At 39.9% G+C, this 18,174-nt stretch overlaps 1 protein-coding gene and 1 non-coding gene across 38 annotated transcripts in view; one reads left to right on the top strand and one right to left on the bottom strand.

Moving 5' to 3' along the window:
* Positions 1-18,174, bottom strand: part of clasp1a (cytoplasmic linker associated protein 1a) — a 123,357-nt gene that overhangs the window by 76,143 nt on the left and 29,040 nt on the right. For all 37 annotated transcript variants that reach the window (XM_039819034.1, XM_039819035.1, XM_039819041.1 and 34 more), the window contains exons 3-8: positions 12,063-12,141; positions 10,599-10,702; positions 7,899-7,990; positions 7,388-7,463; positions 6,630-6,727; positions 1,795-1,865 (exon numbers count right to left, since the gene is read on the bottom strand). In XM_039819034.1, coding sequence (XP_039674968.1) covers positions 1,795-1,865; positions 6,630-6,727; positions 7,388-7,463; positions 7,899-7,990; positions 10,599-10,702; positions 12,063-12,141 — 520 coding nt within the window. The remainder of the gene's footprint in view (positions 1-1,794; positions 1,866-6,629; positions 6,728-7,387; positions 7,464-7,898; positions 7,991-10,598; positions 10,703-12,062; positions 12,142-18,174) is intronic.
* On the top strand, positions 12,529-12,650 carry LOC120570678. Its single transcript, XR_005641102.1, has one exon. It is a non-coding gene; the product is annotated as a U4atac minor spliceosomal RNA (small nuclear RNA).

Below are 18,174 nucleotides of genomic sequence, written 5' to 3'. Positions count from 1 at the left end.
TTTTAAACACAAGAATCACACTTTGTCAGTGAACACAACATCATTTAGCGTTACGGATCAAGCAGCCATAATATAATAATAATAATAATAATAATAATAATAATAATAATAATAATATAACATAGCAATATTAGAGTTACTGGAAGAAATCAAAGATGAAATTGAATCTCCCACTCAGCGTTCACATCCCATTCCACCAGTTGTTAAACTCCTCGCTACAGTCCTAGCATCAGCAGTGGGAATATCGCAGTCTGCACTCAGCCGTATCATAGCACCAGTACCGCTTTGCTACAGCGCAATCTACGGTATAGTGGGCGGAGAAAGACGCTGATTGCCTGATGGGTGTCAGGGTTGATAAATACAACGCAAAATGTGGAAGCATAGCGTGCGCTATTACCGAACTCGCATAAACGGACGCAGCGCAAACTGCGCTAGTGTTAGTAAATCAGGCCCTCTGAGTCTAACCCCGATGTCTGAGTGGATTTACCCTGAGATGAGAAACTGAGTTTTCGGTTCCAGAACAGCTGATATGAGTTGGTTCAATCAACTTGGAGTATGTTCACTCAGGGTTACGCGTGTGCACAAAAGGCAGTATGAATGGAGCCATGATTCTACGATTCACCATGGCAACAACCACAAACAAACGGGTCGGCGGAAATACTCATGCGCACAAACAGCGAGTTTGAACATGCATTTCGTTAAAAAAGCAAGACAGCGGCTATGTCAATGGGCTGATGCTGCAAAAAAGAGAGAATTTGTGTGGGAGAAAATTGCTGCTTGAGTCAATGCGTACGCATTAACAGTGTATTAATTTCATATTTAATCACAGTAAACTTATAATATTACTGGTGAAAACTGGAATTGTATTATAATTTCATTCAGGTGCAATCCTGTGGGCGAAACAGTAAACTATACTAATCCCATTCTGAGGCTGCAGCACCATGATCATTAACAGAACTATAATGTATAATCATTTATTTCTTTTTTATGGCTCTCATTGGTTTGTGTCCAGGGAACACTACAAAGACGTTTAAAAAACGTTTCAGAGCGAGTCACACTTTTCTGACGGCTCTACAGTGGCTTTACTATTAGGCTACAGTATGATCCGCTACACTGTTATAAAGAAAACTGCCGTTTGCAAAAAATGTAATGGACACAAAGAATCTGCTTGGTTAAAGCCTGTCCATGATGGTTGATGTTAGTGATATGAGGACGGATAAGGTATCTACATATCTAATGGACTTGTGATAAAAAAATACCTCTCAAATCGGTTATGTGGAAATGAAAATACATCTATAGTCGGGACTCAATACCCACTCTGTGAATTAATACAGCTTTTTCATCAACGGGATCGTCAACAAAAGGACATGACACGTTTTATAGTCTGCCTAACAAACCAATACGTCTTTTTATTCATGCAGATAACTAACTGCATTATAATGCGCCTGATACAGACTGAATGAATGAATGAGGAAATGAATTCCTCTGAGAGGGAGGAGACTGAGAAAAACTCGAGGTTTCTTGAAGAAAACCTGCTCCAGACCAGGTTAGGTTCACAGGCTCAGTTACCATAGTAACTGACTCTGAGGTTAAGTTACCTCTCTTTCTGGAACGGAAAACCCAGAGTTTCCCTCATCTCAGGGTTAACCAACTCAGAGTTTTCACTAAACCTGCTTTCTGGAACGGGCCTCTGTTTTCTGAAACAGACCCCTGGATTGCACATAACAAAAACAAAAGCAATATCTGAAGCTGCAACATCAAGCTAACATAATGACACACATGAGGAACACTCACCTGAACCAGAGGATACCATCATGTTCCCCGATCTTTGGACTTCATCAAATTTGCTGAAGATTACATTCAACCTGTAAAAGAAAAAAGAAATAATGTGCAAACAGGTGGTGGTAAATATGTAAGGAGGATACAAAATAAAAGACAAAAGGAAAGGGGAGTAAAAAACAAAGTGTGAGAAGATTGAAACAGAGAGAATGATGGGCTGTAAAAAAGGACCCTGGACTGCACCTTCCATCACTTCCTAGTTGAGAAGCTCTCCCTCTGCTCTGTTCAGCAGGGATGGCCAGGACCAAAATAATCATGACAAACTGGTACCCAGGCCAGAGAGATATGGGATGGTGGAATGCAGAGGAATATAGTCCAGTGTAAAAAAGGACCAAGAGGTAGAGCACTAAAAGGTAAAAAGAACAGTCTCCACATGTCAGCTGGCATGTAGTCTCGCCTTGCCAGACCTGTCTCCACAGCTCTGTGGAGTCAGGTCTGGCTACACCACAGATGCATTCTGGGATAGGAGAAAAAAACGCTCTTGGTTGTTTGCATTTATTTAAACCAATCACAATGGTCTTGGGCGGCACTAAGCTCCGGACACAGCAACGGTGGCTCTGCTAAATAGTCTCAGGAAGGAACTTGTTTTGGTGGAACTTTACACCTTGAAAAGAAAACGCCACATACAATATTAAATGAAGTTAACTGTTGACACAATACAGTAATATGAGCTATTAAAATTAGCTGGATACGTGGTTAAACCTCATTGGCTCTCCCTGTGTACTTCGCCCACAGCAATCCCACCAATCGGTCCCAAAACGTCCCAGTTAGAGAGCAAATGCCGTAAACATTCTTTGTAAATCTTTACAATTATTCCCCAAAAGAACCAAGCAAGCCTGCCTTTTTTGAAGCTGTGGTGGATAGGAGGTCACTGAACAAACTGTTATCTATCATGGATAACCCTGACCACCCTCTCCACCCCCCACTGGTCCAACAGAGGAGCACCTTCTCTAAGAGGCTCCTACAGCTTTGATGTCGCACGGACCGCTACAGGAAATCATTCCTACCACAGGCAATTAAACTTTTTAACACTTCATCACTGAGTGTGAGATAAGACTCATATACATCAAAACTGCACTGAATGCACCTTGCACAACTTTGCACAATAGGTTTATCTACATCCTATCATTACTAGGGAAACAGTTGTACATTTTTACTCACCAACTTATTGAAACAGTTGTACATTTTATTTACAAATTGTATATATTTTAAATATTGCTCATGTAGTATTCAATTATTTAATGTATATTGTTTGCTATTATTTAATGTATACTCTGTATGTGAGCTGTGTGATATTTTGCTGCTGCAACACCATTATTTCCCATTTTTTTGGGATCAATAAAAATCTATCTATCTATCTATCTATCTATCTATCTTGTCGCAAGATTGAAAATATCTTCAAAACTTGACATTTTCAGCATGTAGATCAAAGATTGCTGTTGTTTCCCGAAGCAAACAGATTTTGAGAACGGTGACACACAGAGAGCAGAAGGTGAGGGGCAAAGCCTAGTCTATATCCACGACGTTCCACTTCCGGTATTGCTCCGGTGCCACAGGAAATTCTGCCAGATACATGTATTTTCGCCGATGTCCGTCCACTTCCTCTTTCTTTGTGTTGCCGTTCTAAACTCCGGTGGATTTGTGAGGACTATGGTTAACTGCTCCTCAGATCTCTGCAGGGTAAATCCAGACAGCTAGCTAGACTATCTGTCCAATCTGAGTTTTCTGTTGCATGACTATTTTACAGCGGCTCCATGCAGAGCTTAGCGCCGCCCATGACAATTGTGATTGGTTTAAAGAAATGCCAATAAACCAAAGCATGTTTTTCTCCCATCCCCAAATGCTGTGTGGACTAACCAGACCCTCCTCCACTCCGCATCATGCTGTCAGGATTTATCCTGGTAATGTACTTTCCTTGATCCAGAATAGATGGCATGTGATATATAACAAAAAAAAAACAACATACAGCTCGTCCAAAGCTAACCTATGAAATTCTCTGTTCAAAGGGCTTGTTCGGGGTTGGTTACAAGACAGATAACTATAAATCCGATTTAGTGGCTGGAAATTCAACTGTGGTGTTCTGTCATGAGCTTATATCAAATATATCAAACACAAGGAATGAAAAAGTCATAGAGGAACTTCTGCAGTCTGAGGTGAAAGCTAAAAAAAACTTATGCTCATTGGAAATGGGAAGCTCAGGAAGTTTTTAACAGGACTATAAATAATCACAACCCAAGGTTGTCTGAAATCTTCTGGATTCTATGGAAGGTGAAAAAGAAATACAGTCACCTTAATAACTATTTCAGATTTTCTAAAGAAATTTAACCTGACTGTGGAGCTGCAACTTTATTGCACGACTGTATTTTTTTTTTTTTAAGATACAGTACAGGCCAAAAGTTTGGACACACCTTCTCATTCAATGCGTTTCCTTTATTTTCATGACTATTTACATTGTAGATTCTCACTGAAGGCATTAAAACTATGAATGAACACATATGGAATTATGTACTTAACAAAAAAGTGTGAAATAACTGAAAACATGTCTTATATTTTAGAATTAGCCACCCTTTGCTCTGATTACTGCTTTGTACACTCTTGGCATTCTCTTGATGAGCTTCAAGAGGTAGTCACCTGAAATGGTTTTCCAACAGTCTTGAAGTAGTTCCCAGAGATGCTTAGCACTTGTTGGCCCTTTTGCCTTCACTCCAGCTCACCCCAAACCATCTTGATTGGGTGTGAAATAACTGAAAACATGTCTTATATTTTAGATTACTCAAAGTAGCCACCCTTTGCTTTTTTGATAACTCTGCAAACCCTTGGTGTTCTCTCAATGAGCTTCATGAGGTAGTCACCTGAAATGGTTTTCACTTCACAGGTGTGCCTTGTCAGGGTTAATTAGTGGAATTGTTTCCCTTATTAATGGGGTTGGGACCATCAGTTGTGTTGTGCAGAAGTCAGGTTGATACACAGCCGACAGCCCTATTGGACAACTGTTAGAATTCATATTATGGCAACAACCAATCAGCTAAGTAAAGAGAAACGAGTGGCCATCATTACTTTAACAAATGAAGGTCAGTCAGTCCAGAAAATTGCAAAAACTTTGAATGTGTCCCCAAGTGCAGTCGCAAAAACCAGCGCTACAATGAAACTGGCTCACATGAGGACCGCCCCAGGAAAGGAAGACCAAGAGTCACCTCTGCTGCTGAGGATAAGTTCATCTGAGTCACCAGCCTCAGAAATCGCAAGTTAACAGCAGCTCAGATTAGAGACCAGATCAATGTCACACAGTTCTAGCAGCAGACACATCTCTAGAACAACTGTTAAGAGGAGACTGCGCGAATCAGGACTTCATGGTCAAGTAGCTGCTAGGAAACCACTGCTAAGGAGAGGCAACAAGCAGAAGAGATTTCTTTGGGCCAAGAAACACAAGGAGTGGACATTAGACCAGTAGAAATCTGTGCTTTGGTCTGATGAGTCCAAATTTGAGATCTTTGGTTCCAACCGCCGTGTCTTTGTGCGACGCAGAAAAGGTGAACGGATGGATTCTACATGCCTGGTTCCCACCGTGAAGCATGGAGGAGGAGGTGTGATGGTGTGGGGGTGCTTTGCTGGTTGGGGATTTATTCAAAATTGAAGGCATACTGAACCAGCATGGCTACCACAGCATCCTGCAGCGACATGCCATCCCATCCGGTTTGCGTTTAGTTGGACCATCATTTATTTTTCAACAGGACAATGACCCCAAACACACCTCCAGGCTGTGTAAGGGCTATTTGACCAGGCTGTGTAAGGGCTATTTGACCAAGAAGGAGAGTGATGGAGTGCTGCGCCAGATGACCTGGCCTCCACAGTCACCGGACCTGAACCCAATCAAGATGGTTTGGGGTGAGCTGGACCGCAGAGTGAAGGCAAAAGGGCCAACAAGTGCTAAGCATCTCTGGGAACTGTTGGAAAACCATTTCAGGTGACTACCTCTTGAAGCTCATCAAGAGAATGCCAAGAGTGTACAAAGCAGTAATCAGAGCAAAGGGTGGCTACTTTGAGGAATCTAAAATATAAGACATGTTTTCAGTTATTTCCCCCTTTTTTGTTAAGTACATAATTCCATATGTGTTCATTCATAGTTTTGATGCCTTCAGTGAGAATCTACAATGTAAATAGTCATGAAAATAAAGGAAACGCATTGAATGAGAAGGTGTGTCCAAACTTTTGGCCTGTACTGTAGGTGTACACGAGAAAAGCTCCCCTAGTAGATCAGTGTTCTAAAGCTGCAATGTTTAATTCTGCCACTAGTGGGAGAACCACGGTGTTGTAGCCTGCTACCTCTATGTTTTCATATATTCATATATATTCATTTTCGAATCAGGTCCCAACATAGTCCAGAGTCTCCCTTTCTCGATGTTTATTTTCTTCGGGTTTCATGTTTTGCACTAGCTGCATACTGCCACTCTCTAGATGTGAATTCTCACACTAGATCGGACATTACACAGACTTTGTTCTGAGCTGGCAGGGTAAATACCGTTCAATGTCCCATCCGACTGATATTCGGATATTTGCCTTCTCACATACAGCTCCAATGGGTAATGTCTACATAATTTCAGTTTTGCAGTGCATGTGTAGAAGTGGCTTTAGTGTCTAGACATGGGAGAACATCTTCTTCTCACCATCTTCTGTGTGTGTATGAGTTAGTATAAGTGAGTGAGGAAGGATGCAAAAGCAGAGAAGAACAAACAAGAGAAAGGGATGGAAGGAGTGGGCAGTGACAGGTCGGCAGCTTCTTGTTGTCGTACCGTGACTGTGGCAGGCCCTTTTTGCTGAGATCCATCCTCACCCTCTCACCCACGTGTTTGTAGATCTCCACCAAGCAGCTCATAGCCCCGTCACGCACCTGGTGACCACAACAACAAGTGAAATCATTAACACCTTTGTATGTTGGCCCTTCTTGACAGGTTTTCTTTAATCATGTGTTACTCTGACTCATTCAGAGCCTATTCCTTACATTTGTACTAGATTAATTGGGTTTGGATCTTGTTTCAATGCATCAATCCACCATGCTTAATCGCCCTACTTAAAGCTGCCACTAGGGGAAGGAACATGAAATCTTCCTCCAAGTGAAAAACCATACTGACAAGATAGAGCCAGGATTTGTTTAAACAACTATTTTCATTATCAATTTCAATTAGTTAGTTTCTTTGATTATTTAATTATGTAGTTCTTAAAATGTCAAATATAATTGCAGTAACCAGAAACCCTGAGAATATCTAAGAATGGGTTATTTCAATCATCAGTAATTAACAGTAAAACTCTTCCAGATATTTAGTTTACAACAAAATTAAAGCTAATCCTAATGCTTGAGAGGCTTTAACCTGCAGGTTGTTTGGCATTTTTACTTGATTTGATCTTGATTATCAAAATAGTCTTTAGTCATTGCTCTGTGTCATATTGTTTCCCCAAAGTATTGGAATTTCTGACGGTCCAACTTTAAGGTCCTTAAACCTTAGTATGAAATACATTTCACAACAGCGGAAAAGTACATGAGCAGGCATACCTGACTTGTGGGATCCCCCAAGAGGTTACATATGTGGGGAACAATTTTACTGAGGGTCAGGCCTTGAGCTCCGTATCTAGAAAACAAGAATTCAAATAAATTATCTCAATGAACAGATGTGGGATATGTATACGCGATATAAGAGCACCTACTGTTCGGACACGGTAGTGGAAATATCAGTATTTTGAAATGTAATAACAAGAAGTGTTGTTTCAAACTCAGATGTCTACCTTTTGAAAACAGCAAATTATCAAATGACTGCTAGGAAAGTTAAAGCAAATAAGTGTTCTTTTTTTACTTCCCAGCAAGGAGATTAAGTAAAAAAAAATTTAACTCATCAACAGAATAGATCCATCATATTTCACAAGATATGAATGATACATGCTATAAACATGGGGAAATACTGTAGAAACAATGAAATGATATCAAGGAGTATGCAAATGAGGACTTTCTACTATCTTTACCATTATGACCCGTAGAAGGTAAATGGGGCGAGAGGCGTTTGACTCACGTGCTCAACGTGGCGATGAGGCAAAGGCACACTCCTTCTCTGGTCCTGTTGTTCTTATGTTTGAAGCCTCCCAGCATTCTGTCCCACACATACTGCAACGACACACACCAAAACAATATGCTTCGTTGTTGCTTAATGGATCACTGCAATAACATAGACTATAGGACAGGATATAGACAACAGGCAGTTTGCAGACCAAGCCGGCCACTATGTACAGTATGTTCCGCTACCTAACTTGATAGCATGCCACATATCCCGTATCACTTTTACCACACCTTGCACCAATTACTGTACAAAAGGTGCTTTAAGGCTATTCAAAGGTTTAAGTAATAATAATGATCTATTTGCTGATATTATTGATTTTCATCTATAGTAAAACCCAACAGTTTTATGTCTATGGATACATTGAAAGGGTATCAGCCAGAGGTGGAAAGTAATGAATTACAATTACATTACTGTAATTGAGTAGTTTTTTTTTTTATGTACTTAAAGGTATTGTGGAGGATTTTCTTTTTCCGGGTGGATCATCAAGACTATTGGTCCTCCTAGTTGTCAATCATTCTGGCGCTATGTTTACGTAAGGCCGTCGTGCGTGCTCGTCCCTAGGGTAGTTTTCACTTTCTGCGCATGAATACTTTCAGGTGTATATGTGTGGTGAGCTACGAGTGTCTACGAAAGGTATGACAAGAAGAGAAAGGCCTCTGAAGAAAGAAACAAGACCGGAGTGTTTTTGGGAGAATATTTCACACGCCTTTAAGTTTTTAAAGTAGTTTTTAAAATGTGTACTTTTACTTTTACTTTAAAGCAACACTATGTAACTTTTCCCGCTTCAGTCCCCCTACAAGTTGTCTCATTGGAACTACAGCTGCAGCTAAAAGTTACATAGTGTTGCGTTAAAGGAATATGCCACCATTTGTTGAAATTGGGTTATTTTACGGGATAGATCGACCCATATTAGAACTGTACTCACACAGAGTTGCTGCGTGATATCTCTGCTCCCAAGTAGCAGTGCTTCGCCTGTGCTTCCACCCAATATAGTCCCAAATCAATATCTGCCTAAGAAATCGTCTAGTCTTAATCTGCATTGCTATTTGTACTCGTTGTGAAGTAATTGGGTTGTTTTTTTTTGTTGTTGGCTCACTTTTACTCACGACATGCTAACTGGCAACAAAGGATTCCATTCACTACGCTAAGCTAAGGCGGACTAAGACAATGCATGCACTGAGACAAAAATGCGTTTGCCCACCTATATAAATATAGAGGAGAAAGTGAATAACCTTATTTCAACAAACAGTGGCGTATTTTTTAGCTTAGAATTGATATCATGATTCTCTGCCACAATTCTTTTCTCACGAAGTGTAATGTTTATTGCACACATGAACCATGACAAAACAAAACACATATAGCACATTGCGCATCACCACAAGCCTGTAAACATAGAGGCTTCAATGAATAAAGAAAATAAAGTACATACTGGCCATTTACAGTAGGCTACCAAAAATAGTGACATATAACACATTGAACTAAATATGGCCCTGATACAGGCTCTATCTGAACTCCATGAACATGTCTTTACATAATTAAAACATGTCAATCAACATGCTTTAGGTCAGAAACATGAAGGTCAGAAAAAGAATTGCCCTTCAACTTATATTGCCAATAATGGATTATGCTGATTTAGTGTACTGCATTGCTTCTAATTCCTCTCTTACTCCTCTTACTAGAGTGTATAATAGATTGTGTAGATTTATTCTTAACTGTGCATTTACAACTCATCACTGTATAATGTATGAACTTCTTGACTTGCCCACACCATTTATAAGAAGACAGATTCATTGGTTGCACTTTGTCTTTAAGTGTGTTCATTTCAATTATCCTATTTATCTAAAACAGTTTTTGGTTCCTTTTTCCTCCACTCATCATTTAAGACATACTGTAAAGCTTTTCTTTTCAGTACCTCATGTTTCTAAGTCTAGATCAAAAATGCTTTTATGTTTAAAGCACCTTCTGATTGGAATAACTTACCAGTAAATATTCGCTCCATTTCAACTTTCAGACTGTTCAAACATGCCTTGGCAATTCATTTTCATACTAACTGTACATGTAGACTTTAATTCTCCCCAGTTGTATCTCATTCTTCACTTTTCTTTTCTTATTGAACCACTTAATTTCACTTTTCCAACAGTAACGTTTGGCTATATGTTGATGTATCATTATTCCCTATTATTTATTATATTGTAATTGTAGGCTCTGTGTGTGTTTTTATTTTTATTTTTATTTTTTTTTGTTTTGTGTTTTGTTTATTATGTTTGTATGTCTGTAGTGTTTATTGTTGTATTTTGTTCAGGACCCCCTCGAAAACGAGATGGCACATCTCAAGGGGTTATCCTAATAAAAGAATTTCAAGAATGCTGCAGCTACAGCTTCAGTCTCTAGAGAAATTTTGTCAATTGTTTGTCAATTGCCAATTTAAGTACAGCATCAAAAACAGAATGATTTCTTAGCACACTCTTTAACTAAGGCAATGTAAGAATAATACTGTGCACTAATGGTTATTCCAGAAGAACAGCAACTTAAAAAAATATTGGCAGCAAATCTACATTAATCATCATTGGAAATAATTCAGGCCATGTGCTGGAATCCTAAACTCATGGAACAAATGACCTCTCTCTCTCTCTGTGTGAGAATGTGTGTTGGTACCTGCGGGCTGGCGGCTTGTTCCATGATCTTTAGCAGCACTGTTTGGTCTTGTTCTCGCACTTGGTCTTTTGAATCTCCCAATCGATCAATAAGGCTGGGCAGAACTGTGGGAAAGAAAACAGGGGGAACACTTCAAAACACTGAATTGAAGAAAAGTAAATCAGATTATCAGTGGGGCATCACTGGTGGGGAGGAATTAATAAAGATGTGAAGAGTGTTGGGTATTTTACACTGTCAAGAAGTGTTGTCTTGGTGGCTTTGTGTTACTAACATGTTTCTTGATATCACATCATTTACTTACATTTCTTAAATGTTACAAAAACATTCAAACATAAAAAGGCAAAATTTATGGATTTTTTGTCCTTTGGTCGGACAAACCGTCAGGCATCCTTGGTTAAGAAACCTGAATGGTTAATCAATGTATTCTTATTTAAACTAAGTGCAGAAATGGGGAGGAGCAGAGAATGGCCAGCGATCAAAGTGATAGTGAGGATGGAATGATTATCGAATACACACCCAGCATAATAGAATCTCATTGTTCAGCTATTCAATTTAGAAGAAGGGCAGCTGAATAATAATCAAATCTCTAACCGTAAAAACAGTTTAATTAAATTGAGAAGCTGGTGAGAATCCCCAAGAGAAAGGGAAATGGTTAACTACCAAGAATATATAATGTTTTGGGACTGATACTGTGAAATTTAACTTGACAAAAAGTAACCCTAAAATTCCACCTCTCCTTTTATTTCTATTTCTTTGTTTTAAAAGCTGAATCTTTGAGGCCATAAGAGACAGGGCTCTGTAAATCCCTCCTTACAAATCTGAGGCACGAGGTTTGTAGATACAGTACAGGCCAAACGTTTGGACACACCTTCTCATTCAATGAGTTTTCTTTATTTTCATGACTATTTACATTGTAGATTCTCACTGAAGGCATCAAAACTATGAATGAACACATATGGAATTATGTACTTAACAAAAAAGTGTGAAATAACTGAAAACATGTCTTATATTTTAGATTCCTCAAAGTAGCCACCCTTTGCTTTTTTTGATAACTCTGCAAACCCTTGGTGTTCTCTCAATGAGCTTCATGAGGTAGTCACCTGAAATGGTTTTACCTTCACAGGTGTGCTTTGTCAGGGTTCATTAGTGGATTTTTGTCCCTTATTAATAAAAAAAGCAAAGGGTGGCTACTTTGAAGAATCTAAAATATAAGACATGTTTTCAGTTATTTCACACTTTTTTGTTAAGTACATAATTCCATATGTGTTCATTCACAGTTTTGATGCCTTCACTGAGAATCTACAATGTAAATAGTCATGAAAATAAAAGGAAACGCATTGAATGAGAAGGTGTGTCCAAACTTTTGGCCTGTACTGTACATTAAGAAAATTATGATATAGTATACATTGATAATGTTTACAATACAGAAATCACACAAAAAATATGAATAAATCTGAGTCTGACCTGTTCCCACGTGGGTCCTAAATCGCTCCTGTAACCTTGTCACTAAGGCAGACAACAGGTCCAGGCCAAGCAGAGCCACCTGGTGGAGACACAATTAAAACACAAATACATCTTCATACAATTTTAAAATGTTTGTTTTTTTCAAAATAAACCACATTGATCCTTACATACAGTTCATAATCACAAATTAATGGAATTATTATTGCTACAGCCATGGCCAAGCCCAGGTTAAAGGCTGTATAAAAAAAATCTTCTGTTGCAAAGGATTATGGGTATACAGAAAATGTTTATGTTACTAAACTTGTTCTGGGTTTATGGATGACATTGAGGTCCTGCAACATTCACAATATCAGATTGTAAAGATTTGGGCCCTGGAGTAGCACATAAACCCATGTTGAGTCGTGCACCATGACTGTGCACCCTCTGACCAAACATTGATATAAAAGCACAGGCCCCACCCACTGTAGCTTTCCTTGTCTTGAGTGAGCTGCTCAATGAATGTCTAGTGAGAGTAGTCCTGCTGACACCATAACAACACATATGCATCATCTGGGCTCCTGCCCAGAGTGTGGTGCAATTTTTGGAAACTTTTACTTTGTAAATGTGAAAATAAACAATGAAGGATTATATGTAGTGGCATAGCTTTACTTCCACTAGGTGGCAGTACACTGAACTAACTACCAAGTGTATGGAGATAATGCTACAATAGCATGCAATGCCCAAGATAAAACAGTTTTTTTATGCTGTGTGATTTGATACGACATTTTCTATCTCTGTTGACGTAAAAAGCAAATTCCTGTTATTCCTTTTCATGCAACTGTGTTCTACTCTGTGCTGGGCCTTGTTTATTCTTCTTTTCTTTTTTTAAGTTATTTTAATTGGTATTTAACAGGTAAGTACGCAACAAGACAGATCCCAACCCACCCTCCCCTGACATCATTTTGTGGTTATAGAAAGGAAAAAGAAACTTCCAGAAACCATTAAACAAATAGACAAACATTATACAGAGCTACACCTATAGTCATAACCCTATTACAGACAGAGGTGTAACCTTTTTTCAAAGATCGGAGTTATTAAATTAACTCAGAAAACCAACTTTAAGTGAAACAATACATCTTTCAGCCATCTGGCATGACAAGGAGGTCTAGACCCCTTCCAGTTTAACAAAATAAGGTGTCGCATCTCAACTGAGCATATTAGATGACCAATTTGCATTGAAACCAAACAAGGCAGTAATGGGTTGCACATCAGTAGTGATACCATATGCTTCACTTAGAGATCCAAACACTGGCTCCCAGAAAGCACGAACGCTGAGGCAGGCCCAAAACATATGAAACAGAGGCGTTGTGCTGGGATTTTCTGCTCTGGAGTCTATTGTCATCTACACATTTCCATGTTATGTTATCACATGCGTCTTTTTCTCCCACTGGAAGAACAGGTAGTGACATCCCAGCGGGCAGAAGGCCCGGTGTCAACAGGCCTAATCCTCAGATCACTCCCTTTGTTCTCTAACTGGAGGGAATTACAGTCATTAGACTGATGACAGGCCCCATACAAAGACTCAATGAGAGCTCTGAGAGGGATCAGCAGAGTTTAACGATGGAAACTCAACTTCTCCCTTTGAAACTGACCTTAAATCTAGGTTCAGCCCTTCTTAGGAAAGGTCGATGCAGGAGGTCTTTCTATCCTTTCTTAGTGAAACCACTGGAGGTATACTGTACACTCTTTTTCTCATTCCCTTTCTGAACTCGGGGAAGTTGAGTCACAAAGGGACCATGGCAACAACTGCAGACACTTTGCAGACAGATGGCTACTCTCTTTTGCTGTCATCTACATACCGACCCCCCAAAATACAAATACACAGACATACATACACAGACACACAGACACACAGACACACACACACACGGCCCCCCTAAGGCTCTAGACCCAAATCTCACAGACATCATCCCTTCCCAAATCCTCCTACAGACATGCTCAGTTCTCATTTCTACCCCTATATTAGTATTTTTGTTTGCTACAGCAGAGATCATGACTCTGTATCAGCAGACACTAAATATTAAATAACACCAACCTGGCTATAAACACATTGTAATGAGACAGGAAACACATGACTGTGTGGTTGATAAAGATAAACATCTTTTCAAGGATTATCCAGGTTCTTTCACTGCTGGCAGTCTCTCTTTATGCCTCTTTTGTTTTGGCTATACAGAGAGCTACCAACCCACAGCCTAAGGTTTTCCATAACCTGACCTTTTCTAAACATGTGAGGCTCTAAGTTATACTCTGTGTTCTCATTGTTTTCTACAAATCTATTAAATCCAACAATTGCTGTAACTTTCCAAAACTGGCAATCTGACATTTACACACATTTCACACAGGCCATTCAGACATGGCTTTGAGTGATCTGATTCACTGGCTTTGTCTGAGCTATGGGTAGATGTGTGTATTTTGGCTTTGTATTTTTAACCATTAGTATTCTGAAAGTTTTCTTCAAGTCACAGAAACCACTGAGAGTGAATCTTGTTTTTTTTGGATGTTATTATCATACTGTGGGCGATGTGGTGGTAGTTTTGTTCCGGTGCTCTGCACAGATCTGACATGTGCCCGCCTGCTCTTATCCCCGGCCACTGACACGGATGTCGCCAGGGAACACCGGTAGACAATAACCTTATTTTTAGTTTAATAAAATGTACCCAAATTTACATATAGGATATACCTACAGACATTCCTCATCTTACGTCACAAAGACTGCTGTTGCTGATTAGAAACCGGCAAGTCTGAGTGACTGGTCAAAAGGGTGGATAAACACATTTTGTTTCCTATAAATTCTTCAAAATAAAATTGTCCTTTGTTGTTGTTATTTTGTTTTTTAATAGCTTTTATTATGAAGCAGCGTAATCAGGAAATGTTGGGTTTTGATCAGCAACTTAACATGACTCCTATAAGCGAACATGAAACCTAAAATAAAGCAGATACAGAAGCTTAACTTTAAACCACAGATAGAATCTTTAAAAAACACTGAAAGCTGAGCACACAGAGAGAGACTTTTAAAAGCCTCTCTTTCTCTCCTGCGCAGGCCCCCGGCAACCACCGGTAGACATCCTTATTTTTAGGTTAATAAAATGTACACAAACATATACGTATTACACACAGACTCCACTGCCGGGCAGAGAAAAGTTACATCCTGCGGCATAGATCATCAAACATTTCTGTGTTAATGTATGATTTATGTGACACACACACCACACACACACACACACACACACACACACACACACACACACACACACACACACACACACACACACACACACACACACACACACACACACACACACACACACACACACACACTTTCCCCATATGCAAACGGGAATGATTTACATGTTTATTTGCATAAGCTGTCCACCTGTGAGAAAGTAAGCAGTTTGACCTTCTCCAATGACTTTGACACAGTGACCAGGAGTCAAAAGAAGCCCATTTTCAAACTACAGAAATTACAGGGCCAGAAAAAAAAGAAACTCTTTCGATATTTATAAAGAAGGAAATTTAACAGCACACAGAACAATTCAAACTGTCTACCCCTTCCAAAATGAGTCCATGCCACACAAACACAGAAGGCTGTAGTTTATTGCAGAGTCCTTTATGATTATGCAGCATATCTGGCCCTCCCTCCCACCCTGCCTGCTTACTGCTACACAATACTAACTGGATTCGGATTTCTCAGGCGCTTCCATAAAGCTTGGGCTTTGTCTGGACCAGATCTATTTTCAAGTCTAACTGAAATTACACTAACTGTAACTTAAAAACCAAATACTCAAAACCTGCTTTTTGTATGCAGTAGAGTTGCAGAAATAGGACCAAATCCTTCAGCATGTTTCTAATGCTTCTGCTAAACACCATTAGCTCTCTAGCCTTCAAACTGACAAAAGAAGTGCACTTTCTTCCTGGTTGATGTTTGTTGGTCGCTTGCTCACGAAGCCACAGCACAAGACAAGGCATGTGCCTATGTTTGTAGATGAGCTAGAAAGCTAACATGAGATGCGGATTACAGTTGAGAAGTTTACTACAGTTTAAAATCAAACGTAGACAGAGTCACGCCGACTGGTTATTATGGCACAGACAGGGCCATGAAACCAAAAAATATAAAATATACTATAAATTTCTCATTTCTTGGGACCGATTTTACACAGGACTTGCAATTTACATTCTGTAGCAAAGAAAATTAATTTATGTTCATTAATCAACAATTTTCCAAATAATCATCTTAGTTAACTGGTCACATTTTTCTGCAACTCTTGTGTCACAGTTACCCACAGACATCTACTGTTGGTCAACTAGCAGCTGCATGATCATTTGGAGTCAATACCTTGCACAGGGATAGGCTGACGATACACAAATTGTTGCGAGAGGGAAGAATCATGGCATGCTCCAACACAAGCCAACATACTGTAGATGTCTGGTGACTTAATCAGTTCCTTATAGAAATGGGGATGGGTAAATGAGTTGTTTTGCCAGCATTTGGAGACTGCAGCAGTGTCATCATATTCCTGAGGTGTGATTAGCCAGCAGTGACCCCACAGTGACTCAGCTTCATTCAGCAGAGCTCCGAACCCCAGGCATGGCGGAAACTAGACCATGGAATCTACAGTAAACACTCATTATGGAGCACACCCGACAGCGCTAACACAGAACACACAGATACATACAGAGATCAATATAGCACACAGGGAAAACAGGGTTGCGCGCGCGCGCACGCACGCACGCACGCACGCACGCATGAAAGGGGCAACAAATTAAAGGGGAAAAATCCAACAAAAACTGTCTTAGTAAAGTGTTGGCCACCACCAGCCACCAGAACAGCTCTTCTTGTCATAGTCTCTCCAAGTCTGTGGAAGTCAACTGGAGGGATGGACAGCATCTTTTCAAACCAGAACCACTTCTAGATGGTGGTTTGAAGAGAAGAACACACGGATGCATTCGATTACACACAGTTCGACACACACACACACACACACACACACACACACACACACACACACACACACACACACACACACACACACACACACACCAAGCGCAATCTAATAACAGTAGTAAACGAACACTTCAGCTACATCACATAGCTGCTTCTCAGCAGCTGGGACACAGAGTGGACGAGAGGAGGATGTGAGAGGACAGAAGAGAAGCTCAGACACAAGAAAAGGTGCAGACTCAAAAGAGAGAAGGAGGGAGGATAGATGTAGACTAGGAGGACTACCATAATCTGATAAAAAAGACAGACAAAAGGCAGGTGGGAAGTAAGCTAACATGCTAGTACATAGTGGGCATAAACAGCATTTTTAAATTCACACTGGGTTCATGATCCTCACGGCATTTTGACTGATGACAGTTACAAGCCTGCAAGATTTTGGAACACACTTTCATTACGCTGCTTCTACCATGAACCATTAAAAGCTCACTTCCTGCAAAAGTGGCTGGCAAACATTTAGACAGAACTGCCAAGACTTGGCTGGCACTTAGTGGCTATATTGGAACCGCTGTGTAGTAACACTTTTCCTGCTCGACCAGACTCTTTGCTGAGAAACAGACACGGAGACAGAAATGTAGAGGTAGACCAATTCAAAGATTCTTCACTTTCAATCACTGCTGCAAATGTGACTAATGGGACTCGAAACAAAGAGAAAAGCACATGCATGTGATATGTTACATGTGACAGCTACATTTTTGACAGAAACTTGGTCTTTATATTTCTTGTGAGCTTTCTGGTCAAATGTGCCAGACCAACGTCTTGTTCATTTCTCACCATGTTGTTTCTTCATATTTTGCTGTTGTAGCTTTTTCTCTGGCTAGGTGCAGGCCTTAACAATGGCTGCTTAGCCTAATTCACTGATAAACAGCCACCTGATGACTTTCCAATGCTCACTCTCTCCCAGGAACATGGTTCATACAGCATGTGTTCACCCTATTTTTTTATTTTAGAACCAGCTAGAATGTGTCAGCTCCGGTGTGATTGTAAACATAGCTGAGTCCAGCCTTAACTGTAAAGCTCTGGAGAGATACAGTAGATGTAACTTGCACCAAAGCCACCAGATGCCAGGCAGATTCT

Source organism: Perca fluviatilis, chromosome 12 (assembly GCF_010015445.1).
Source record: "Perca fluviatilis chromosome 12, GENO_Pfluv_1.0, whole genome shotgun sequence".
Taxonomy (NCBI): domain Eukaryota; kingdom Metazoa; phylum Chordata; class Actinopteri; order Perciformes; family Percidae; genus Perca; species Perca fluviatilis.
This window is presented reverse-complemented; position numbering and strand designations above follow the sequence as displayed.